At 45.7% G+C, this 25,853-nt stretch overlaps 1 protein-coding gene across 1 annotated transcript in view; it reads right to left on the minus strand.

The window, feature by feature from the left end:
- The window catches only part of LOC102461494 (ABC-type organic anion transporter ABCA8), a 73,850-nt gene that overhangs the window by 38,313 nt on the left and 9,684 nt on the right, over positions 1 to 25,853 (minus strand). The window contains exons 4-15 of the mRNA XM_014576572.3: positions 24,244 to 24,402; positions 22,585 to 22,685; positions 18,385 to 18,611; positions 15,567 to 15,705; positions 11,861 to 12,046; positions 10,297 to 10,444; positions 6,757 to 6,928; positions 5,021 to 5,079; positions 4,233 to 4,343; positions 3,948 to 4,123; positions 1,272 to 1,391; positions 103 to 241 (exon numbers count right to left, since the gene is read on the minus strand). Of these exons, the coding sequence (XP_014432058.2) occupies positions 103 to 241; positions 1,272 to 1,391; positions 3,948 to 4,123; positions 4,233 to 4,343; positions 5,021 to 5,079; positions 6,757 to 6,928; positions 10,297 to 10,444; positions 11,861 to 12,046; positions 15,567 to 15,705; positions 18,385 to 18,611; positions 22,585 to 22,685; positions 24,244 to 24,402 (1,737 nt within the window). The remainder of the gene's footprint in view (positions 1 to 102; positions 242 to 1,271; positions 1,392 to 3,947; positions 4,124 to 4,232; positions 4,344 to 5,020; positions 5,080 to 6,756; positions 6,929 to 10,296; positions 10,445 to 11,860; positions 12,047 to 15,566; positions 15,706 to 18,384; positions 18,612 to 22,584; positions 22,686 to 24,243; positions 24,403 to 25,853) is intronic.

Here is a 25,853-nt window from a genome sequence, read left to right on the forward strand (position 1 = left end):
GTGAGCCAGAGCAAGGTCCATTCTACAAGAAAATTCAGCTAATAAAATCTTATTCCATCTACTTGTCAAGTCTTCTTATCTAATGAGATGATCTGGTCTCACCAGCAAGGATATCAGCTTCATCCATGAACTGAGTACTGAACAATGTCACTCGACCAGCTCTACGTTCTTTCAGTAGGTTCCACACATAGTGTCTGGAACGGGGATCCAATCCAGCAGTTGGCTCATCTAATAACAAAACCTGTCAACAGGAATGCAGGAAAACATGACCAGAGTGCACCTGACTGCCCCCCAAACCAGCAAGTAAATAAACAGAACCCCTCCATTTTATTTAATCTCATGATTTTTACATTAAATTCTTGGGTTTGGGGACCTAACTGAGGATTGCCAAACCCCGAGAGCTGGTAATATTGCATTCAGACCCAGTTATAAGGAATACTTTTTGGTACATGTACAGATGAGCGGTTTTAACCTCTTAGGGTATGTCTGAACTTGCACCCTTTTTCAAGAGAGGGAAGCAAATGAAGACATTTGAAACTGCAAATGAAGTCAGGATTTAAATATCCCGCACTTTATTTGCATATTCGTGGACTGGCGCTATTTTGAAATAGCGCTATTTCAAAATAAATCACGCTGTGTAGACACATTATTTCGAGAGAAAACCCTTCTCTCGAAATAACCCTTATTCCTCATACAATGAGGTTCACCAGTTATTTCTCGAGAACAGTTTTCTCTTGAAATAACCATGTCTTAACAGCGTATGTTAGTTTGAAATAGCGCCAATCTGCAAATATGCAAGTGAAGCGCGGGATATTTAAATCCCGGCTTCATTTGCAATTTTGAATGTCTTCATTTGCATCCCTCTCTAGAAAGAGGGTGCAAGTGTAGAAATGCCCTTAGTTTTCTTTTCAGAGGATGTTAAAAGCAGAATGCAACGCCACAGTCTTGTTTTCATGGGGACATTAAGGAAAGTTAAGATGAATTAACTAAACATACAGATTTGAAGTGGCTTTGTTAAATTACGTTAAATGCCTGTGTAGTCCATGTTACTCAGAATTAAAGTGGCTTTAAATCACTTCGGAAGTAAACTAAACTGAATTAAAGCCAATTAAATTTTGAATGACAGCATCCACACAGAGATTGAATATGGTTTGACTAATCCACTTCAAATTCTTAAAAAGTATGTGTTCAAGTTTTTGCAGGTTCAGTGACTGAGTTTTCAAATACATATTCAATACGTGCACGCGATGTGTATGACCATTCTTTTTTACCTGTGGATCTCCTAATATGGCTATCCCAAGAGACAGCTTTCTTTTTTGTCCACCACTTAGTTTATTAGCTTGCGTGTCTTGAATGTTGATAATATCCAAGAGTTTCAAAACTTTCTGCACCTGGAAAATGATAGAAAAATAAAGCATAGAATCATAGAATACTAGAACTAGAAGGGATCTTGAGAGGTCATCAAGACCCTGCCTTCACAGCAGGACAAAGCATCACCTAGACTGTCCTATATAGATGTTTAGTTAACCTGCTCTTAAATATCTCCCATGATGGAGATTCTACAGCTTCCCTAGGCAGTTTATTCCAGTGTTTAACCATCCTGACAGTTAGGAAGTTTTCCTAATGTCCAACCTAAACTTACCTTGGTGCAATTTAAGCCCATTGCTTCTTGTCCTATCATCAGAGACCAAAGAGAAAAATTTTTCTCCTTCCTCCCCATAATACCCTTTTAGGTATTTAAAAACTGCTATCATGTCCCCTCTCAGTCTTCTCTTTTCCAAACTAAACAAATCCAGTTCTTTCAGTCTTCCCTCAGAGGTCATGTTTTTTTAGATCTTTAATCATTTTTGTTGCTCTTCTGTGGACTCTCTCCAATTTTTCCACATCTTTCTTGAAACGCGGTGCCCAGAACTGGTCACAATACTCCAGTTGAGGCCTAATCAGTGCAGAGTAGAGTGGAAAAATGACCTCTCGTGTCTTGCTCCCAACACTTCTGTTAAATGCCTAGTAAAATCATGGAAAAACTTAAAAAACAACGAATAGTGTAGCTGCACCTTAAAGTCTTTAAGGTGCTACTAGACTGTTTGTTGTTTTTTAAGTTTTTCCAGTTACAGACTAACTGGCTACCCCTCTGAGTCCAAGAATCATGTTTGCCTTTTTTTGCAACAGTGTCACACTGTTGACTTATATGTAGCTTGTGGGCCACTATGACCCCTAGATCCCTTTCTGCAGGACTCCTTCCTAGACAGTCACTGACCTTTCCATAGGTGTGAAATGGATTGTTCCTCTTTAAGTGGAGTACTTTGCATTTGTCCTTACTGAACTTCATCTGATTTAACCACGTGTGCCTCTCAGGCGGCACTGCTCAGTAATCTGTTAGACAACAGTGATGCAGCAGGAGCAAGAAGACGTGTAGTAAGCTCTTGTTGAAGCCAGCACACAAGCCAGCACTACATGCCGAGAGACCTGTGTTTGTCTAATAGCAGCCGGGCCAGGTTTGTACTCACAAGATCCAGCTGTCACATTCAACTAGATCACCCCTGAAGCCTACAGTTCCACTCCTGCTGCAGAGACCAGGTGGGTTCAGATGTCATACAAGAGAACATGCCCTCGGAATTAAACCCTGCCTCTTTCACAGCTATCGACCCACCCAGAAGCAGAGGGATAGCTCAGCTGTCATTGGAAATAATCTCTACGCTCTCGATCGCTACCAGGGTGCCACCATGGAGTGCAGTAAAAAAAGGGGGAGGGGGGGAGGTTGCCTCGCTGGTGTGGGAACGCTATAAAGGGTACACAGATGTTTAGGGAACATCTGCAATGCAAAACAAGCCTTGTGCAGCCAGTGCAGTGCCTTGGTCCCCTGACTTAGGCTTGTGCTGTGGGGTTAAAAATAAGCGTGGAGGCATTTGGGCTATCCTGGTGCCTAGGGGCTGGCGCTCGATGAGAAGGGAGGATCTTGAAACCCAAGCTCCATCTTGAGCCTGAGTGTTGGCGCTGCTCTTTTGACCAGGGCTCCGAGACTTGCTGCTACCGGTATTTTTTGCCATGTCGATGTACCCTCCGGACATGGGGGATGGCTCATAGACTCAAGGGTAGGTATTGCCTTGCACAGAAGACCAGGGGAGCCCCATCCACTATGCTCTGGACAGATGCGAAGACTGGGGCTACATGGCTGCGCAGTTGCTCCTGGGTCCGGGGTTGGAACTGGGCCTGGGCTGCCCAGTCACCCGGCGTTGGGGCTGTGGGTACTGCCCAGCTGCTCCCAAGGCAGGGGAAAGCTAGGGCTGCCTGGAGTTCCGTTGCACCGGGGGGCAGCTAATGTTGTGCATCTGCCTGCTTCTGGGGGAATCTCCTAGCTTTGGGTGGGAGTGGGAGGAAGCAGCCATAATGGAGGGGATTGGAGTGCAGGGCGGGGGACCAGAGACCACAATGGGGGCTGGGCTTTGGGGGGCATGGAAGCGGAGGGGCTGGGGCTTGCTTTCCCCAAGCTAGGCCTTCACTCACTGCCTATGCCTCAGAAAAAGCAAACAGGCCCCATTGGTATTGTCAAAAGCACCCAAGCACCTACCTGCATCTGATGGTGCCTAAATCCCTTTAAAAATCTGGCTATGCCTCTTTGGAACAGGGCCATTGGTTTGCTGTTTGTACAGCTCCTAGTGCAGTGGGACCCTGTCCATCACTAGGGCTGCTAGAAGCGATTGTGAAACAAACAATATTGAGTATGGTCTCGTCTGCCTGGGGTTTTGCAGATCCTCCCATTTTCATAGATTTTCTTGTGTATAACGGGCTAGATCCTCTGTCAGTGGAGACTGAATTTACGTCTACAGAGGATCCTCCACGGATGCTCAAGGTCAACTTCTCAAACACATTGGCTACAACACAAACGGCGTGAGAAAAATGACGTGAGGTGGTGAAAGTAGACGTTCTTCCAGAGATCCCGCACTTACCTCGTACTCTACCTCAGTGGCGCGGATCCCTTTGATTTCAGCAAAAACGCGCAAGTTTTCTTTCAACGTTAAAGTTTCAAACTGAACGTTGAATTGTGGACAGACCCCTAATAATGCTCTAGCTTCCTCCATATCCCTCAGGTCTGATAACTTGTATTTGTATATAGTTGCAGAACCTGAGCACATGAACAAAGGAAAATTGATAACGAGTTCTTTGTTCTTTCACCCAAGCACACTTGCTATCAAACATGTTCTTTCTTTCAGTTTAGAAATGTACCGACGTACCATAAGAAGGCTGGGAAAGTCCACTCAGGATGTTCAGTAATGTTGTTTTTCCAGCTCCGCTATGACCAAGCAAGGCAGTGATCTGGCCTTCATAAATATTTAAGAACAAACCTAATATAAAAAAAAGAATTATGTTAGGATTCAAGTAGTGGAGTGAATTAAATCCGACCTGTTCCTCTCTATGGGCCCATCCAGGTGTGAAACATGATAATTAAAGAAATATGGCTTCTATCTAAGCAGAGATAAGCAAAGTCAAAAACACATAACCCATAATGTGTGTTATATCTTCAGTAACCATCTTTAGACTTGCAAGAAGTTTTTCATTACATTAGTAGAGAGGTTACAAGGGGTAAAGAGGAACTGATGTAATAACATTTTAAAATGTCTTAAATTGCTTTACTGTACTTCTACAGTGGTCATTCCTCTCTATTCTTAGTAATGACAGAAATATAGTGACATAATAATCAGCAGTTGCATGAATTAGGTTTTTGGATAGTCTTTCAAGCAGTCATGGTGGATATAAAATTTTGCTTCCTTACTTCTTCCACCTTTTGATTTCAAAATTTTTTTACGGCTATTATTTTTGTTTCTTATTTAACAGGGGTGAAATGTTGCAAAGACATTTGCAATGTCCCTAAGACTTACATTTTTATAAGCCATTTAAACTATGAATGAGCAGAATGACTATATCTTCTCAGAATAAGAAAAGAGCAGCCTACAACTTCAGATTTGATTGGGTTCATTTTTAGTTAAAATCCAAACGAAAAGATTAAAGAAACTTTTCATACCTTTCAAAGCTTCTATTTCCTTGTCCTTTGTTTTATATGTTTTTTTAATATTGTTGAGCCTAAAGAGTAAGCAAGTTATCGTTAGCACTTGGATTCCAAATATTGGGTAAACACTTAGGCTACATCTAGACTGGCATGATTTTCCGAAAATGCTTTTAACGGAAACGTTTTCCGTTAAAAGCATTTTCGGAAAAGCGCGTCTAGATTGGTAGGATGCTTTTCCGCAAAAGCACTTTTTGTGGAAAAGCGTCCATGGCCAATCTAGACGCGCTTTTCCGCAAAAAAGCCCCAATCGCCATTTTCGTGATCGGGGCTTTTTTGTGGAAAACAGTACTGTGCTGTCTACACTGGCCCTTTTGCGCAAAAGTCTTTCGGAAAAAGATTTTTGCCCGAACGGGAGCAGCATAGTATTTCCGGGAAAGCACTGACAATCTTACATGAGATCGTTAGTGCTTTTCCGGAAATTCAAGAGGCCAGTGTAGACAGCTGGCAAGTTTTTCCAGAAAAGCGGCTGATTTTCCGGAAAAACTTGCCAGTCTAGACACAGCCTTAGGGAACTGACTCACCATTGCCTTGCATCTTAATAAAATAATACCACCTTGCTCATATATGATGTTTTGCATCAGGAGATCTCAAAGTGTATTACCAAGGTCAGTAACATTATCCCCATTGTACAGATGGGGAAATGGAGGCACAGGGAGGCATAAGCTCAGTCGACAAACAACAGCACTGAGATTAGAAGTCAGATCTTTGGAGTCCCACAGCCCAGTGCTCCCTCCACTAGCTCATACTGCCTCTCTGGTCACTTATCCCTATGCAAAGTAGCGCATTCCTGGTCTGGTAGCAGTGTCCATGTCTACATAGTGTGGAAGATCAGTCCCTTCATGTATAGAGGTTGAATGTGTTCCATCAGATTGTCCTTTCACCTTTGAAGTCAAATCTGAACTAGGCTGCGGTGAGTTTCTCCTTACCATAGTTATTTATGGACAAAATTAGCATCACAAAACCAATCCACAAGTTGGCTCAATTCATGTATGAGTGGCCTGATTTGGTTCCTAATCTCCTCTGCATTGTAACAGCGTGTGACCTAACTCTACACTCTTTAAAGGGTACGTCTACACTACATGCCTCTGTCGGCAGAGGCATGTAGATTTGTTTATTCAGCAAAGGTAAATGAAGCCGCTATTTAAATGATCGCGGCTTCATTTACATTTACATGGCTGCTGTGCCGTTTACTGGTCAGCTGTTTGTCGGCTCGCCGCTAGTCTGGACGTTCCCCCTGTCGACATCAAAGCCCTTTGTCGGCAGCCCCGGTAAACCTCATCCCACGAGGAATAACGGGGCTGCCGACAAAGGGCTTTGATGTCGACAGGGGGAACGTCCAGACTAGCGGCGAGCCGACAAACAGCTGATCAGCTGTTTGTCGGCTCAGTGCGGCAGCCATGTAAATGTAAATGAAGCCGCGATCATTTAAATCGCGGCTTCATTTACCTTTGCCTACAACCCTAATCTACATGCCTCTGCCGACAGAGGCATGTAGTCTAGACACAGCCTTTGTGGAAGAATGGATTCTTACCAACATCCCATGTCTGGGGAAGCTAAGTAGGTTGAAGTAAAGCAAAACTGATCTTGGAGCATCGGGCATAGCAAGAGCTGCAGGTGTCTCGGTGGTAATCCTCCAATACAATAAATTACCCCTTCCCACAGATTACTTCTTATACGCTGTAGTTTCTTACCTGATGGCTTCTTTCCCATCCAATGCAGGGGGCACTGTCTCCATACTGTCATTGAAGATACATTCATGGTTTTCTTCCATTTCAGGTCTCTCCCCCACTGAACTTCTCCTGCTTTGGCACCAGTATGATGGCTTGAAGCAGAACAAAGGGTGATATTTCCTATCGTATTTGTCTAATGGGGACAAAGAAGGCAAATCTTTAGCACTCTGTTTCTCACAGCGTTCCGGGGGCCTGCTTTGGGAGAGCCGCTAGCAGGCCTGCACTGCTTTGTTGACCTACAGGGTCTGTAGCTACCAGTTCACCGTTTCCAGCTAATGGGAGCTGCGAGGCTCCGTGGCGATGGGGCCTTTAGGTAAACAAAGCAGCATGGGCCCACTAGCGGCTTTCCCAGAGCGAGCCAATGGAACACTTTCAGAACCACTGCTTTAGCTTATCAAGGCATAGACCAAAACCAACACTTTTAGGTCAACATTCCTCAAGAGGCCTATAGGTGCAGATTGGCACCTTGCGGGATTTTCAAATTTGCTTAGGCCCTTAACGCCTTTAAAAATCCCGTTTGGTGCATAGCGTGGTCAGGGGTAATTCTGCAATTATTGCCTTTGGAGCCATAGGAAAATTGCAGAGTATTGGCATCTTGAGGCACCCAAATGCTGTAGCTTTACACATGCGACTCTTTATTGACTTTATTCAGTGCTGGGCAAATCCCTCCTACTCCTCTTTGGCTACAAAAGACCCATTGTTAGAAGAACTGGGGGAGTCCCTAAGCACACTAGGAGGGCTAAGTGTGGTGAATCACACACTTGTTACAGAATCCAGCCCTGGGCAAAACAGCGCATAAGAGATAGGCTGGACTCCATCTGCTGCGCAGATATTTCCATCCCTCCCTCAGCACTGGAGGGTCAGACGAAGACCTACTGATTAAAGATCTGCTTCATCATTAGGCTAAAGCAGTCCCTGCCCTGCAGCTTCAGCCACAGGGTCAGGCCCCTGGTTAAACTCTCAAACGCCTGTCCTGGCTGTGAGAGCCAGGTGCTAGGGTCAGGATTCACCCTGAGAAAAGAAAACTACACATTCAAAATGGGGGTGGGACCAGGGAAGGGGGAAAAAAAATCAGTTTTCCCAAAATGGCTGAATAATTTCGGCCAGTTTACCAGGCTGACACCAACGGCCTCAGTGCTGAGAACATGGCGTTGGTATTTCTCTAGCTCCCCTAGCTTTGTCGGCCCTCATCCCAGGGCGGGGTTAAGGCACAGGCTCCGTAGGCCTCTGGCATCATTTAATGACTTCCGAACCCCATTTAAAAGCCTCTGTTCTGAGCTCTCATCATGGCAAAGGAAATGCTGAGAACGTGGCCCGAAGGAAACCATCCTCAGAAAGGTCTCCTGAGCCTAGAGGTGTGAGGCGTTGGGGTGTTCGCACCAAGACCCACTGCTCTGAGGGCTCCCGCCCCCAACGTGCGGCACAGGAAGCAAGAATGCAGAGGGCCCCCTGCAAGCAGAAACACCCTGGCTGCAGGGATACGTTTTGTGTGCGCCCTTATTTGCTACTGCCCCGAGGGAATGGGGCATCTGCTGGTGGGGGCAGCAAGGGGTGGAGAACGCAGCTCACACTGCAAGTGGGGCACAGGGGACTCTGGGTTGCCTCCACTTTGCTATATATAGTTTATGTTGCCAGGGAGCATGTCCCAGAGCAGTGGGACATTCAGATTTGGACAGGCCCATGGATGCATGGAGGTAAGAGGAGCCGTTACCCTGGAGCCTGGTGATTCGAAAAGGCCTGTAACTCCCAGTGGTCACCCCGACTACTGTGGTAGTAGTGGCACCAAGAGCCCAAGGCCCTTTGAAGCTCTGACCTTCTGGGCTGGTTTTTCAGCTGAAGGTTCTTTGTCTTTGTTTTGTTTTCTTTCAGATTTTACATTTAGGGCTGCCTGGGGAGGTGGGGGCACGGCAGGGTGCTCTCTAGTGAGCACCAATAGGGTTGTCCAATGATTTCCCCCAAAATACCAAACACACGTGCTAAAAATTTGTCAAGCAAAAAAAAAAAAAAAAACACCCCCCCCCCCCACTAAGCTTAACACTTGAATAGGAACTTCATTATAAGCAATCAACAGTTTGCATCATATATTTTGGCTACATCAATCTCCCAGCGCCGAACGCCTCTTCGCTCCCTTACCCACTCCCCCCGCCAGGCTTCCGCATGCAACCAGCTGAGCTGAAGGCTCCCCGCGCCGTTTGTGGCCCCGCCTCCTCAGCCACTCCCCCGCCCCCCCGCCAGGCTTCCGTCAGGTGCCCAGCCAGAAAAGCAGAAAATACCGGACATTGCACATGTCTGCTTTTTTTCTGAATTTTTTTACTGGACAGAGGGCGCAAAAAACAGACTGTCCGGTTGAATCCCGGACACCTGGTAACCCTAAGAACCAATGGTGAGGGGGGGCATGCCATGGCTGGCTGCCCCACCCTGCCCCTTCTACCTGAGACTCCACCCCTTCTGGGCGGGGAGCGTGGAATTCCCCACAGATCTTGCCAAGGGGCCCGGCAAGGCTGTCAGCTCCCCTGGCTTTGGATAATATTTTCATAGTCAAGGATCCAAATTTCATACGATTGTTTGTATTCCCACAGTTGTGAACATGAGTCAGCTCTGAACAACAAGCTAATGGCTTGTCTCTGTTCATTAGAGTGTCATTTAAAGGTGGAGGCTACCAAGAGTGTGAGATGAGAGCTGATTCTGGGTTGAACAGGACAATTGGCTCCTTAGGAGATAGAGGGGTCATTTAGGAATCCACACCCAGTCGATAGCCTGTTGTCTTGAAATGCTGTTTAACACCCATTCCAGTTGAAAGACATTAGGTGACCCCTGGTAAATTCTAATTTGATATTTTACTTTGTTCAGCATTATTCTATCATCATTTATACTCCTTTGAAGTAAACAGGGGGGAGGGTCTGGAGTAGGGTTGCCAGGTGTCTGGTATTGACCTGGACAGTCCAGTATTTTCGCCTCCTGTCTGGTAAAAAAAATGCAGAAAATACCGGACACCTGAAATGTCCGGTATTTTCTGTTTTTTTCCCGGCCAGGAGGTGAAAATACTGGACACCTGGCAACCCTACGACACACTCAGCAACTGGGCCTAGCCCCTAGACATCCCCCGGACCTCCGCCCCCTTGTTTCCCTGGTTCCGCAGGGAAGCTCCCTTCTGGTTCAACAAAAAAACCCAGATGGCCCCCTGGGTCTTAGTGCTCAACCTCTCCTTTTCCTATCCCTATCCCTATTCTGACTCTGCATGCAATTAAAGGGGCCATACTGTTTTAATGCTGTTTTTATTTATTTATTTTTTGCTCAACAACTTTGGTTTCTCCCTCCCTTTCCTCCCCTCAACAGAATTTTTTCCCCAGTGTTTTTTGGGGGGGTTGGGGTGGTGGGTGTTCAGTATTTTTGTTGAAACCATCTGGCAACACTACTCTGGGGGCGGGGAGATAGAGAGATTTGTAGGAGTAAGTGGATCTATAGAAATATATACAGTATTTGAATTGTCAATATACCTACCAGGCAAAACTTTATCGAAATAGAGAGCCAATAGCATGTATAAAACACTGTCAAAAATGAGTAGGATATAGGCTGTAAATACGGCATAGGATTCATCCATAAGGTTAGAAAAATAGAAACCCACTCCATATTTTTCTAAATGTAAAATCTGAAAGAAAAAACAAAAACAAGACAAAGAACCTTCAGCTGAAAAACCCAGGCCCAGAAGGTCAGAATTGCATACAACTCTGGTACCCAGAGATGCTTTGGGAAGTCTAGCACTACATCCCCTCCCCCCTCCCTGCACACCTGTTTTGAGGTTTTTTGCCTCACAAGGAATACACGTCTACTAATGATGGGGCGGGTGCATGGCTTCATTCAAAAAGTTCAAAAATGCTCCAAAAAGCAGATACATAATTTACAAAGAGAAATCGCTTCACTCCACCAGTGACGTGCAACCTCATGACACCGCCAGACTCTCCTATCAGGGGCAGCACAGCCCCGCACAAACAAAGTGACTTTCACATATCATGACTAAGGCTGCGATAGGTCACAGAGCTCACAGAATCCACCACCTCTGACTTCCGCAGCTGCCGCGGCTGACCCCAGGGCCACCCCTCTGGCCAAGCCATCCAGGCTGAGGCTGGAGTATTCCCAGGGCCAGCCACACAGGCTGCTGTTCAGACAGCCCTGTGCAGCTATCGGGGCAGGATGCATGTGGACAGCAGCCAGTGCAGCTTGCCCTGGGAAGCAGCCAAGCAACAGCCCTGGGGCCAGCTACAGCAGCCACTGCAGGGGAGGGACCCCAGACAGCTGTGCCTGGGGCCACACAAGCAGTGACTGATTCCACCGGCCTTGGGGAGCAGCAGTGATCCAGCCCAGGTAGCAAAGCGTAGTCAGCCCCTGACACCCCCACACAGGGACTTGCCATCAGGCCCCCAAAGCAGCGGTGTCCTGGGGCTCCCCCTGGAACAGTGCACCCCAAGGCTTTAGGAGTTGCTAAGTTGAAGTCAGAGATAATTATATAGCAAAAGACATGGACCTGTCATGGGCCATGAATTTTTGTTTATTCTGCATAACCTGTCCATGACTGTTACTAAAAATACCCGTGTCGAAATCATAGCCTTAATCGGGATTACATTCTTCATATGGGGGAACTGTAGCCAACAGATAGGGTGTGTAGTGATTTGGGTAGTGAGCTGGATCTGGAGGGGGCTGGGTACAGGAGGGAGAGCTGTGATCTGGGTTGTGACTGGATACAGGGGACTGGGGTGCAGGGTCTGGGAAGGGGTTGTGACCTGGAGGAAAGGTGTAGCAGGGGGTACAGCATCTGGGTTGGGGGTGTTACCTGGGGCAGGGGATTCTGTAGACATGCATGAAAACTGTGCTGTTTGGACATATGAAAACGTGAGCGCCACAAATTTCGGGGGGCAGTGTCTGTACAGCACCTAGCACAATGGGGTTCCTCAATGCTACTGCAATACACAGTAAGTAGGATCCTACCTTGTCAATGGACAAGCACACACAGCCAGTTAGCAACATGTTACAGTTTTACTGCATATGCATTCCAAAGAATTCACCATACCTTTGAGATTCCAGTAGTAAAGGCAAAGGGACAGAGGAGACCCAATGCCCATTCCAAGGGTGCAGGAAGTCTTTCCACCAATGTAATTAAGCTCAGACTCGCAGAGAAAAAAGTGAGGAGGAATCCAATGGAGCTGGTGAGTTTAGGCTTCTTTAAGAGGGCGCTGAGCATGAAACAGAAGTGGATCTGCAGATAAGGAATCTTCTAGTTAGCAGAACACAATTCCATTAGAGTGCATCATCAGTATTGGGTTGGATACACTAGAGAGAGTCATGAGTTAGGGTTTGGCCTTTAGAAGACAAACTGGAGAGACTAAAGTGTGGCCAGCTCTACACTACAGAGGAAGGTCAAATTCAGATATGCAACTCTAGTTGGAGTTGACTTGCCCTAATTCGTGTTTCCACATGGTCCCTGCAGTGGGAGGTCGACAGGAGCAAATGCACCTGTTGACCTCCCTTACTCCCCACAAGCAGCAGGAGTACTGGTGCTAACAGGGGCATTCTCTGAGTTCAATTTAGTGGGTCTTTACAAGACCTGCTAAACAGAACTCCGTAAGATCGATTGCAGCATAGTGAATACGTGGCCTCGGTAGGAGCTGCACCTGTGCAACACCATAAGACTTGGCCCATCAGCAAAAGCTCATGACTTGCCTGGTTTTAAACACTTTAAGCTGAAATTAAACCCATATTCAGGATCTCAAGGGCAGCAGTGCCCAACCAGAGGTCTGGAGCTCCTTGGGCAGTGGCAAGCAGATGTTAGGGGGCCACTAAGAGGAGCCCCCTAGACTCAATGAGGCCCAGGGCATAAAGCCAAAGTCTTGCCAAGCAGGGCTTAAACTGGGGTCTCACCACTTAAGGCTAAAGCTTAAGCTGTGTCCACCCTCTTTGTTGCTGTTCTCTGCAGCTTTTCCAATGCTAACACATGTTTTTGAAGTAGGCGAGGCAGAATGTCTGACAGTCAGGGATGCTGAGGAGGGGGGAGGAGGGGCGAAGGGTGCACCTGCCTCAGGCCCTGGTGATTCAAAGGGGCCTGGGAATCCCAGCTGATACCCACGGTCACTGTGACTGTGGCCAGAATCCCAGGAGTTTAAAATTGCCACTGGAGCCTGGGATAGTACGCTCTGGATGCTCCTGTGAGGGATGTGTGCAGTCCGGATGGCACTAAGGGCCCCACCCCTTCTGGGAGTGTGGAGCCACCCTTCCCCCACATCTTGCCCTGGGGTGCAGCATGGCGGTCAGCTTGCCTGCAGACCATATTCAAGGCGTGAGCGTACCATGGATTTATATGTAGCGGCATTATAATATAGACTCTCTTATTGTCTATCAATTTTTCTAATGGTTCCTGACATTGCTTCCTTTTCTGATTGCTGCAGCACAAAGAATCAGAGAACCAGAACTGGAAGGGACCTCAAGAGGTCATCAAGACCAGTCCCCTGCCCTCATGGCAGGACCAAGCACCATCAAGATCATCCCTGATAGATGTCTATTCCAACCTGCTCTTAAGATGATGGGGATTCCACAACCCCCAAGGCAAGTTATTCCAGAGTTTCACCACTCTGACAGTTAGGAAGTTTTCCCTAATGTCCAATGTAAACCTCTCTTGCTGCAATTTAAGCCCATTGTTTCTTGCCCTATCCTCAGAAGCCAAGGAGAACAATTTTTCTCCCTCCTCCTTGCAACACCCTTTTAGATACTTGAAAACTGCTCTCATATCCCCTCTTAGTCTTCTCTTTTCCAAACTAAACAAACCCAGTTCTTTCAGTGTTCCCTTACTGGTCATGTTTTCTAGACCTGTAATCACTTGTTTTCAAAGAACCAGTCACAAGATCACTTTCTTGAGTGATAACAGCTAATTTAGATCCATCATTTTGTCTGTGCAGTTGGACTGATGTTTTCCAGTGGGCCTTATCTTGCATTTGTCAACGCTGAATTTCATTGTGTTGCCCAGTCATCCAGCTTTCTGCAGGGTCCCTTTGTAGCACCTTGCAAAATTACACAGGATAGTAGCGAAGTCTGAAGCAGACTGCATCATCTGCAGATGTTGCCACTTCACTGTTTAGCCCTTTTTCCAATCATTTTTGAATATGTTGAATATGCACAGCACATTTTTCACCTCTCTCCATTCTGAAAATTGACTATGCCTTCCTGTACTTTTTTTCCTGTCTTAACCAGTTACTGACTCATGAAAGGACTTTCCCTCTTACCCCAAGACCGGTTACTTTGCTTAAAAGAGTTTGGTGAAGAAATTGGTCAAAGGTTTCTTAAAGTCCAAGCACACTATATTCACAGGAATCCCTTTGCCTACATGTTTGTTGATCCTTTCAAAGAATTCTAGTAGACTGGCGAAGCACAATTTCCCCTTATACAGGAAACCCCTGACTTCCAACTGCTTGGGTTATGACCCCTCCCCCCAACACACACAACCATTTCTGTAAGTGTGGAAGGGGCTGAAACCCCCCAGCTTATATCTTTGGCCACATTTACGATGGTGCATAGCGCCTATCATAAATGAGGGTTGGAGTTACGATGCCCCCAACTTGCAATGCTTCCCCAAGAACCAATTGTGTCGCAAGTCGGGGGCCACCTGTAATAGGCACGTTGACTCATTCCCCAAGAAATGTTCATGTGGAAATCTTGATCAACAGCATGATAACTGCTGTTTAAGAGCCTACCTAGTAAAGTGAGGAAGAAGGGAGGAAATTCAAGAAGTTATATTTGGATGATTTTACTTCATAAAATTAAAGGGACATGCAGTCCGGAAATTATTTCATTATTTACTGGCCACTACAGAGTTCCATGGGCATGTTCCCTCCCTCAAAGTTCCGTAAAGAAAATCAGACTTTGTGAATGGATTTGAGATTACATTCACATTTGTCCATAGCCCACTGAGTCTCGTGTCAGTAAATTCTTCAGCTGATACTTCAAATAATGTCCAAGTATGAGTTTCAAATGAGATTTAGAGAGATCACTCAGCATGTTCAATTACAAGTGGTCCTGTGGCACCTCTGAGTACATCTACACTTGCTCCGTAGTTCAAGCTAGGGATGCAAGTGTAGGCGACCAAAATTGCTAATGAAGCGGGAATTTAAATATCCTGCGCTTCATTAGCATGATCCGCCCGCACGTTACTCTGCTCAACAGCTGATTCGAATCAGGAAGTGTGTTCCTGGACATGTTAGTTTGAACCAAACCCTCAAAAAATGAGGAGTAACGTTAATTCAAACCAAGGGGTTTGGTTCGAACTAACACATCCAGGAGTGCACTTCCTGGTTCAAATCAGCTGTTGAGTGGAGTAACGCTTGGATGAGAATGCTAATGAAGCATGGGATATTTAAATCTCCGCTTCATTAGCAATTTTGGTCACCTACATTTGCATCCCTAGCTCGAACTAGGGAGCAAGTGCAGACATACCCTTAGAGACTAACAAATATATATAAAGTATTATGAACTTTGGTGGGCAAAACCCACATTTGAAATCTCATGATGCTATATATATTTTGGTAGTCTCCAAAGTGCCACAGGACGACTCATTGTTTTTAAAGTTACAGACTAACATGGTGATCCCTTCGACTTGTTCAACTAGTGCACCTACACAGAAACTATAGAGTTAGGCTACTCTTCAATCTGCCTTTTGACTAAGAGAATATGACTTACAGACACTTTAAATATAGAAAGTGGAGAAATTTCACTTTAAAATCCCAACTTACAGATGCTACGCCATAAAAGAAAAACAGAAGTAATATCAGAAAGTAGCTGCTTGTGTAGAAAAATTCAGAAATGGTGATCGCCGCCAGCCCACTGGACATAATCAAAACATAGACCATATACAGCAAACTCCAGGATAACCTAAAAATGAAAATATACTGTTATATTTCTGGGTAATCAAAGACGGTTGTCATGATTTCTGCCCTATGGCAAATCCCATTGTGAGTTCAAATACTCTGAATTAGGGATTTAATAGTATAGTTGATTAACCAATTAACCGATAAGCAAAAACTTATAAGTTGATACTATAGACTACACGCATTTCCCACCCGCCCCTTACCAGTAAATTTTTTTAGCAGGCAGGCCAGCAGCCAGATCAATCTCCGTCCTCAGACAGAGACTGCTTGGGGACTACAGAACAGTCGGCTAACCGATAAGAATTCATGAGGCTAATCAACTATTCCATTAACCGATATTTAACATCCCTACTCTGGATATGCCTGGAAAAGTCTATTGCGACATTCCACATACAGTGGTCAATGTGACTGACGTTAGTAAGGCGTTACGGAAAGGAGTTTGTCAGACAGTGAACTTGAAAACTCATCTCTCCTTTCCATGGGAAATGAGCAAAAAGGCTGAAGGGGGAGGAGACTTCTGCAAGGTATCACTTAGATTTTTTCACCTTCAATCTTTCCACCAATGAAGGCATCATTTGTCCAGGGGAGGCCTGTGACTATAGGTGGACTCGGCCACCGCCTAGGCTGCCGCCTTCAACAGGGTGCCTGATGATGACATCACGGGGGTGCCTGGGGCACCCGATGATGACGTCAGTCCACTGACAGCCCTGCAGACTGATCGCGTGTTCCACCTGGGGTGCCAGCTGCCGCAGCCCGCCTCAGGCCGCTCCTGCTTTTGTCCTATTCACACCCCACCCAACCCTTGGCAGAGAACAGGCTGTCCCCAAATCCAGCAGATATCTGGAGACCAATGATTTGCAACACCATCTGCTAGGAAGCACCACTCATCCATATCAGCTAGGGCTCTCCATGCCAGCTATGACCATGCTGCCAGGACTCCTATACCTGGCAGGTATATGCCAGAGATACAAGAATCTCTGTATATTATATTGTCATCCTCATTTCCGTAAGCCCAGTGAAAGATGAAGTTCATAACCCCTGATCTATTCAGTCCTTACGCACAGAGTCTAGAGACAAGGAAGGAAAGTTGCTTTGGAAGCAGCTGGGTGGCTCATTCCTTTGAGAAAGGAAGCTCTACGCAGAATACAATTGGGTCCCAGGGATGTTTTTAAGAAAACACACTAGAGTCATCACTGGCTTCCATAGGTAATGTCTTGTTACAGGTCTCATGTGACATTGCTTCTCTTCAGCTCCCAAAAATCAATGACACCATCAGCTCTCTAACTTCTGCTTAGTTTCCTAATGTTTATTTCTTTTCATTCTACTTTTATCCCCCTTACCACTTTTCTATTCCCTGTTAATAGGCATGTTAATTAAATGTATGCTAGGCACACAAACTCTAACAAAATTGGGTAACTTTTTTAGGTCACCCTCCTTCGTTAAATAGAGGTTCACAAGTCCAAATAGTTACATTTATTAATTAAGCTTTCCAGGGGAGCTAATGTTAAGATATCATCCTAGCAAAACTGAAGAATCTATGCCATCAAATGGCAGCAATGCCCCTCTACCATGTATATTGGCCAAACTGGACAGTCTTTACGGGAAAGAATTAATGGATACGGATCAGATACCTGAAAAAGCAACACACAAAAACCTGTTAGAGAACACTTTAACCTGCCTGGGCACTCATTAATGGGTCTTAAAGTCACCAAGTTGTTTCAGGCCAATCTCACAAGCCAAATACACAGGGATGCATTGGAACTTAATGTCATTTACAAGTTTGGGAGCCATCAAAAAGCTATGAATAAAGTTACCTGTCTAGCACACTACCTTCCACATCCTAATGACTTTACCAACTAAACAATGGGTACTTAGAGAAGATGCAAATTGTTCTTATCCGCCTCTTTTAACTTGAACACTCTAATTCAGTTTTATTCCCCCTTCCTGCCTCTCCTCCCTTCCCCTATTTATTCTTGGATCCGGACTTTTAATACTCCACTCATCTGAAGTAGTGGGTTGTACCCACAAAAGCTCATGATACCATCTACATGTTATGTTAGTCTTTAAGGTGCTGCTAGACTATTCCTTGTTGTTCTGGGGTTTTGTTTGTTTGTTTTGAAGAACATAAGAACAGCCAAAGGTCCATCTAGCCCAGTATCTTGTCTTCTGACAGTGGCCAATGCCAGATACCCCCAGCATGAAGGAAGCTTCCATGCAGAGCAAGATTCCATTCACTGCCCCCCCCCAATACATCTTTGATCATATTCAGAATGGAAAATCTCTAATTGTAACAAGGTAATGCCTACTCAAGTCCTTGGCCAATCTAATTGAGTCTGGCTGTGAGTGCCTCCTGCCCATGAAAAAACTGTCCTGCTTGAGAGAAACTGTCCATTCATTTTACAAATACCAAAGAGTCTATGTATTCTGCTATGTAATAACTGAAGGCCGCAAACCTACTCTACTTCTGTTCAGGAGCAGCCTGTGGCGGGCTGCGGCAGCTGGCGCCCCAGGCAGAACGCGCAATTGGCGCACCCGCCTGCACGGCCGTCAATGGCCGTGACATAATCATCGGGTGCCCCGGGCACCCAGTGATGTCATCACCGGGCGCCTCGTTGAAGGCGGTGTCCTTGGCAACTGCTGAGTCTGTCTATGTTCACGGGCCGCCCCTGCTTGTGTTACTCACCAGAAAGCAGCATCCTGTAACCCCATCATCTTCATCAGCTCCTTGAGCTTCCTTTTTTCTCTTGTCAGATTGCTCGACAGGAAGTGCATAAATGGAGTGAAACATATTGCAATGGCAAAACTGATAAAACTGTATTCCAGAGAAACCAAGGGTATGATGCCTGGTGATTCCATGCGGACACCACTAATCGACTTCATTTCTTCCCAGACAGAGTGATTGGTCGTCATCTAAAAAAAAAAATAGCCAAGTTCACATTGAATTGAGTTGTGTGGAATGAAATAAGGTCAGAGTACAGAGTTATAAACAGTTATATTATAAACAGTGGTAATAGAAATGGAGCCTGTGTTTCGGAGGATAGCAACCTTCTACTTTCTGACCTTGAGAAATGTAGATTTCCCTTTGCAGGTGACAATTCAAAATACTGACACTTCAATTGTCTTCCTGGTATGTTGCTGTAATTGTATCACCACTTCTCTGCCTCCCTACAGTTGTTCTCTCTTACCCTGCCATTCCAGAGCTTGCCTTTTCCCAGCCTGTCATTCTCACATCAAGCCAGGGTCACCTACCACCACCAGGTCTCCCAGCAACGGCAGCCTTCACGAGCCACTAGCTCAATTCCCTCTCAAGTATCTTCACTCTTTCTCTCATGTCTCCATGGTAGATCTGCAAAGCTACGACCCTGTCCTCCTTCCATTCCCTCCTGAAAACTCACAGCTACCATGAAACACTCAAGAGGGTGCTGATGTGTTGAGAATGCTGCTAATAATCATTTCAGCGTTGTCTGGGTCTCTTCTCTCCCCACTGTAGGTTTTGGTTCATTTGAGAGCAAAGTTCATAGTTTGTAAGCTCTTTGGGGGCAGAGACTGTCTTTTTATGATGTACGTAGACAGTGCCTAGCACAATGGGGTCTTGTTCCAGAGGCCTCCAAGCACTTCCACAATTCAACCCAACTACATCATAAAATCATTAAAAATAATACTGGCACTGACAAGACTAAATTTCTCAGCTGAAAACATTCCTTGCTGTGTTTAGAACATTGCACAGAACAAAATCCAACACTAAGACCCACAACAGAGACAAGGGCCAAACAAGAGCTTGAAAATAGCAGCAAAAAAACAGAGATTTATGAAAAAAACATTTAAAAACAACAGGCAAAATCAAAGCATACACTAACACCACCAACAACCACCCTACACTTTGAACACCACGTCTTATACAGGAGCCCAAGCTCAATCACAGTGGTCCCTTCTGGCTCTGGAACCTACAGTGATGCTAGAAATTACAATGGTTTCCACAACGTATTATAGCAAAAACCACCCCCAAAGCCTTCAAGTGGTGAGAAATGGAAATGACACAGGCCTCGAGTCCTGGTTTGTCAGGGACTTTCCTATAAATATCCTTGTGAGATGGAAACAGTCATAGCACGCTGGCTCTTACCTGAGCCTTCACAAAATTTGAATCCAGAGGAGGCTTCTGAAGGTACAATTGGGAGTTTGGTGCCTAACTGCTGCTTTTATCTTGTATCACCCACTTAAGGTTTGAGACCAGGTTACCTTGGGGCATAGTCTTTACTACCTACTACATCAATGGACAGAGATTGATCTAGCGGGGATTGATTTATCAGGTCTAGTATAGCCCTGATAAATCAACCACTAAGTGCTTTCCTGTTGACTCCAGTGCTGCACCAGAATGAATGCACAGGTGGAGTCAATGGAAGAGCATCAGCTGTTAACTTACTGTGGTGAAGACATTGCAGTAATTAGATCTAAGTATTTCAACTTCAACTACGTTCTTCACATGGCTGTAATTGTATAACTTAGATTGACAGCCCATGGTGGAGTAGGCTAACCCCCTCTCTTCTTTAGCATTCCAATAGAGGAGACCAGGTTGTGCATTCTTGCCAACATTTCCCATACTTGGTCTGTTGGGGATGGCAGCAGAGACTCCTCAGAGGTGAGATTCTAAATCTGAGATCAACACCCTAGTCTGAACTGAGAAAGCCTAAGTATTTTAGCCCTCAGAACATGCTACTGGGGTTCCTCGATCTACACTCTCTTGGTGGGTACGATGAGCAATTCTCATGTTTTGTAGCTTTTCAAGGCACCACTCAGAGTACTTTGGGCTCCCCTGCCAAATATTTCAGGATCAAAATGTAATCAAAACACAGCGCGACTCCACAACACCCCACACAATAATAAATTCAACTCTCCACTGTCTGGACAACACCATACCTAACACTATTTGCTTATTCAACAGGTTTCTTTATCAAACATGCATGTGCTGAAGTTTAACTCATCTGTGTCCCTGTTGACCAAGGATGAGGGGCACACTTCAATACCTGCACAGAGAACACCCTTCCAAAATCCCCTCCCTAGGGCTGGGTGCGGGTATATTTGCAGATCTTAAGTACAGCTGCATAGTACAGGAAGAGAGGCAGTCTCTCAGTTTGGAAAGGTCTGAAGCCATTTAGGGCTGTGGAGGTTAATACCAACTATTTCAACTCTGCCCCCAAAATTCAGCTAGCCAACGCAGACCATGGCTAGCCACCAAATACTCCAATTACCAACCGGGCCAAAGTTTTCCACACTGGTTTTTGCTTCTCAGTGGACTTTAAATGAAGTCCCAAGTAGACAGGGCCGGCTCTAGGCACCAGCAAATCAAGCAATGCTCTTTTTTGACAGGTGTAAGCCCTCTTGTGCAAGAGCTCTTGCGCAAGAGGGCAGTGTGGATGGTCGGCAGGGATTTCTTGCGCAAGAAACCCCTATGGCTAAAATGGCCCCCAGAGCTTTCTTGTGCAAGAAAGTGTCCACAATGCCATGGGTGCTCTTGCGCAAAAGCACATGGCAGTGTGGATGTTTTCTTGCACAAGACTTCTAGCGCAAGAAGCTGCGAGTGTAGACATAGCCCAACGATGTAAAGACAAAAAATGAACCCCTCCTTTTTTGCTCCTAGTTGCAGTTTCCGCCACGCGTGGTTTTTCTGTCATTGCACCGGCCCCTCAGCACTTCCGCAGCACCCCCGGGAGCCGCTGGCCACGGAATCTCTCGTGGCAGCTGCAGGCAAGCCCTGGCCTGGCGGCTCCTCTCTCCTTGTGCAGGGGAGGGGAGCCCGCGGTGCCCCCCTTCACGCTGGGGAACGGTGTTTACAGCTGCAGAGCAAGGGAAGGAGGGGGACTTTCACCCCTCTCCCAGGGCGCTCCCATGTTTCCACACGTGGCTGTGGGGAGGGGACATGAGGGTTTGGCAGGGAGGGGGAAGGGACACGGAGTTCGGTCAGTGCGGGGAGGTGGGAGAGGGCAGCGGACTGGATCCAGTGAGGGGGGGATCGGGCTTGGCTGGGAGGGAAGAGAGGGTGCAGGGTGGATTAGGTGGGGGAGAGAAGGGAGGTGGACTGGGTCCGGTCAGGTTTGCCTGGGAGGGGAGAGAAGGTGGAAACTGGGTTCGGTGAGCAGTGGCGGGGGGAGACAGGATGTAGGCTGGATTTGGCCGGAGGGTGTGGTGGGAGTCAGAGAGCAGCAAGGTGAAAGGGGCACTTTCCTCCTCAGTGCCTATCCTGCAGCAGCGGGCCAAGGGGCGGGGAGAGGGGGGATGCCAAAAAAAATTTTGCTTGGGGAGGCAAAAAACCTAGAGCCGGCCCTGCAAGTAGAGCTGGAGTCTCAACACGGCAAAGGAAGTAATTACAGTTGTGAGATCCAGTGGATCATACTGGAAAGAACAATTGCCACTCCCTAGCCAGGTGGAAATGATAAAAAATGCTTTTGGATACTTCTGAAAGACACTCTTCCAGCCACAATCTAGACATCCCAGTTCGATTAGGGCCACACACACTGCTGGGCTTGCAGGAGTTGCATTTTGCTTGTGATTTGGGAAGCTCTGTATGCCGGTAACTTTTGTAAGTTTTACCATTTCTACTTTGCAACTTTTAAACGAGATGGTGTATTTGCATAGAGATTCTGATGAGTGCACATGCGCTAGATGAAACAAAGGCAATTTGCTTTTACAAACCAGTCAGGACTCTGGGTTGTTTCACGGGTTGTGCTTCAGTAGGAGTTCTCAATTCAAGAGGATCCATCGCTCTTTTTACGTTTTAACAATTCCATGCACTGAAAACCCAGGAGTACAGAAGGACTGATGTTGGGTAACGTTTCCGGATCAGGCCGGAACAAACAGGAAATAATTTCAATGCAAGAATTCTGCTTACTTCTATAATGGCAGCATCAATGCTTGATTGCAGAGACAGAAATCCTTTGTACCAATACCTTGGACTATTACAATAAACTTCTGAAAAATTATAACAAGAATCTGCAAAGATGAAAGGGAAAGTATTTTACTTAGTTATAGGCAATAATCATTTTAATGCACTAACCAGGTTAACCCCACAGAAATCAAGAAATCCAAAACAACTTGGCAAGTAGCTTCCACAGAGCTAGCAGCATGGGGGGTAGGGAAGGACAAAGTGGGAGCTGGTACAGCAGGAAGCCGGCTGTCAAGCCAGCTCCCTGTGCATTCTGGATCCCATGGAGCCCCCTGATAGCTGATGTTGCACGGGGATGGGGGGGGGGGAGAGGTAGAAGCCCCCCCACACACACACACAAGCCCAAACCCTCATAAGCACCAGCTCCCACCTGCCCCCCTGCATGTAAACATGTAACCACTAAAAACTTCAGCAGTTATCTGTTTACATGAATACACGATTATTAACATCCCTAATGAGGTCAGGATCCCCACTGCAGTGGATACACCTGACAGTGTCTCTCTTTGCTTGCTGCTCCCCATTTTAGCACCTTCTGTCATGGACTCCATGGTGGGTCCGGGGCAGGAGCACCTATGGAGAAAAGTGAGTGGATGCTGAGCTTCCACCAGCAGCCAAAACCCCCCCTCTGCCTCTCTCGATCATTGGTGGTCCCAATGATCAACTGCTCCCCTGTGTTCGTTGCACTTCTGGAATGCCGCAAACAACTGATTTGTGGCCTTCAGGAAGCTCAAGTAGGGAGAGGGAGGAACTGAGATGGGGCATGCTTGGGAGTCAGAGAAGAGGTGGGGCAGAGGCAGGGGCTTGGGGAAAGAGGTGGAAGGGGACATGGACTGCGTTGAATACACCCCTCTCTAGCTATACGGAAAATCAGTGCCTATGCCATATGTGCATGTGTAATGCCAAATCACTTATTTACTTCATTGGCACAGGATCAACTCAGTCTGTAGTGTGGTAGGTCTTTATATTCCTGGCTGCACCAAAGTGCTTCGTTCCTAGCCTGAATAATTGCTATTCAATAATTATGCTGTTCAAGGTGAAAAGTTAAGACAGAGTCTCCAAGCTGGACCAATTTTTCACTTCACTTTGTAGCCTCTCAATGAGCACAAGACTGAGAACACTAGTTTAGACTGGATCGGCCATTGGTTTCTAATTTCTGGTCATTATTTATATGGAGCATATTGTATATCTGGATGTGTAAAATAGATGACAGGACAAAAATAGACTATAAAATGCATATTAATGTACCCCACAAGGCTGATCTGTCTACTTGATGAGACCTGGGACTAGACTGAAATGGAATGTACTATGTAACGTAAAAGAGAGAATTACACCTAAATTCTAATTTTTTCTACTGTCTATATATTTGAAAGAAAGTTGACATTGTTGGGTTTTATTATTTTGTTACAGGTTGAACCTCTCTAGTCCGACACTAGCGGGGTTCCATCGATGCCAAACCAGAGAATTTGCTGAAACACAGGAGTTCCACACTGTGGTTCTTTCTAGGTCAGAAAAATCACATGTAGATTAAGGGCTAAATCCACTTTAGTAAGCGATATTAATTTCCACAAACTGATGATCAGGCCATATTTATGTATTGTTAATTACCTATATGTCCAAAATGCTCATTTGGAGCAATCACATTCGAGGGAGAAAATCTGAGTTGATAGGTGAAGTCATCTTTAAATACAACCCCTATCATTTCATCATTCAAAATCCATGCTGCCTCGAGCACTTTTTCATCTGCCATCTCTTCTATTGTTATACCTGTGGTTTATATGAAAAACATTATGATCATTAGCAACACAACACTAAAAATGTGAGTACAGGAATTTTACATATCCACCTATTTACCGGGTTTGTGGCTTTCCTCTATGAATTTTACTCCACAGATGACATTTTATATAGTACTTATCTAGAGATAACTACTGAAAAGAATCTAGTATCCCAACGCCCACAAATTTCTGCTGGACACACCATGGAATCCATATGTAGATACACAATTGAACTTCAGAGCTGGTCCTTATCTGAATAATGTGTTACCTGGAAGCCTAGGTTCTAATACAGTGCACTGTATGTATCATAAGAACATAAGAACGGCCGTACTGGGTCAGACCAAAGGTCCATCTAGCCCAGTATCCTGTCTACCGACAGTGGCCAGCACCAGGTATCCCAGAGAGGGTGGACCGAAGACAATGATCAAGCGATTTGTCTCCTGCCATCCCTCTCCAGCCTCTGACAAACAGAGGCCAAGGACACCATTTTATCCCCTGGCTAATAGCCTTTTATGGACCTAACCTCCATGAATTTATCAAATCAGAATTATTGATTTGAGTACCAGTTTGCCTACAGTTGTGAAAACCACCAGGACTAGCCATGGGCATTGCATGTAATATGATACTCAATCAAGTGAAATGACATGTAATAAGCCAATAAAACTGGTTTGAATTTAATCATCCCTCACATTTTTTGTCAGATAGGATGCATAAAGTATAATCCCTGTGTTAAAAAAACAAGTAGTGCCATTTATGTGAGAGTTCATCAACATGGTGGGAAAAAGAAAAAGACGTTTTCTGCAGATGAAAAAGGCTACCTTCTGGAGTCCTGAAAGAGTCTTCTGAAGATCAGCCAAAGAGATGCTCCTCAGAAACTGGGTGACTCACATTGTCTAAGAGTCTCAAATACAGGGAGAGCATTGTACAAAATGAGGGAGAGAGGTTAAAAAACGGTTACCTACTTTTCGTAAAGGTTGCTCTACAAGATGTGTTGCTTGTGTCCATTCCATTTAGGTGCACATGCGCTGCATGCACGCATCGTTGGAAGTTTTTCCCTTAACAGTAACCGTTGGGCCAGCAGGGGAGCCCCCTAGAGCGACACCGCTATATTAGCTAATATATACACCTGCAGGCCCTCCACCCCCTTTGTTCCTTTTTACTGGACTACTTTGAAGAAGGGGAGGCTGATGGGATTTGGAATGGACACAAGCAACACTTCTTGACGAACAACAGTTATGAGAGGTAAGTAACCATTTTTTCTTTGAGAGAGATTGCTCATGTCCATTCTACATAGGTGACTCCAGAGCACAAACCCCAGGAGGCAAGGTCGGAGTTCTAACCTTTCACTGAGCAAAGACCAGCCCCACCGATAGCTGCATTCTCCATAGCCTGGTGATCCAGTACAGAAAGGTGGGCAAAGGTATGGACCAAAGACCGTGTGGC

Source organism: Pelodiscus sinensis, chromosome 20, assembly GCF_049634645.1.
Source record: "Pelodiscus sinensis isolate JC-2024 chromosome 20, ASM4963464v1, whole genome shotgun sequence".
NCBI lineage: Eukaryota > Metazoa > Chordata > Testudines > Trionychidae > Pelodiscus > Pelodiscus sinensis.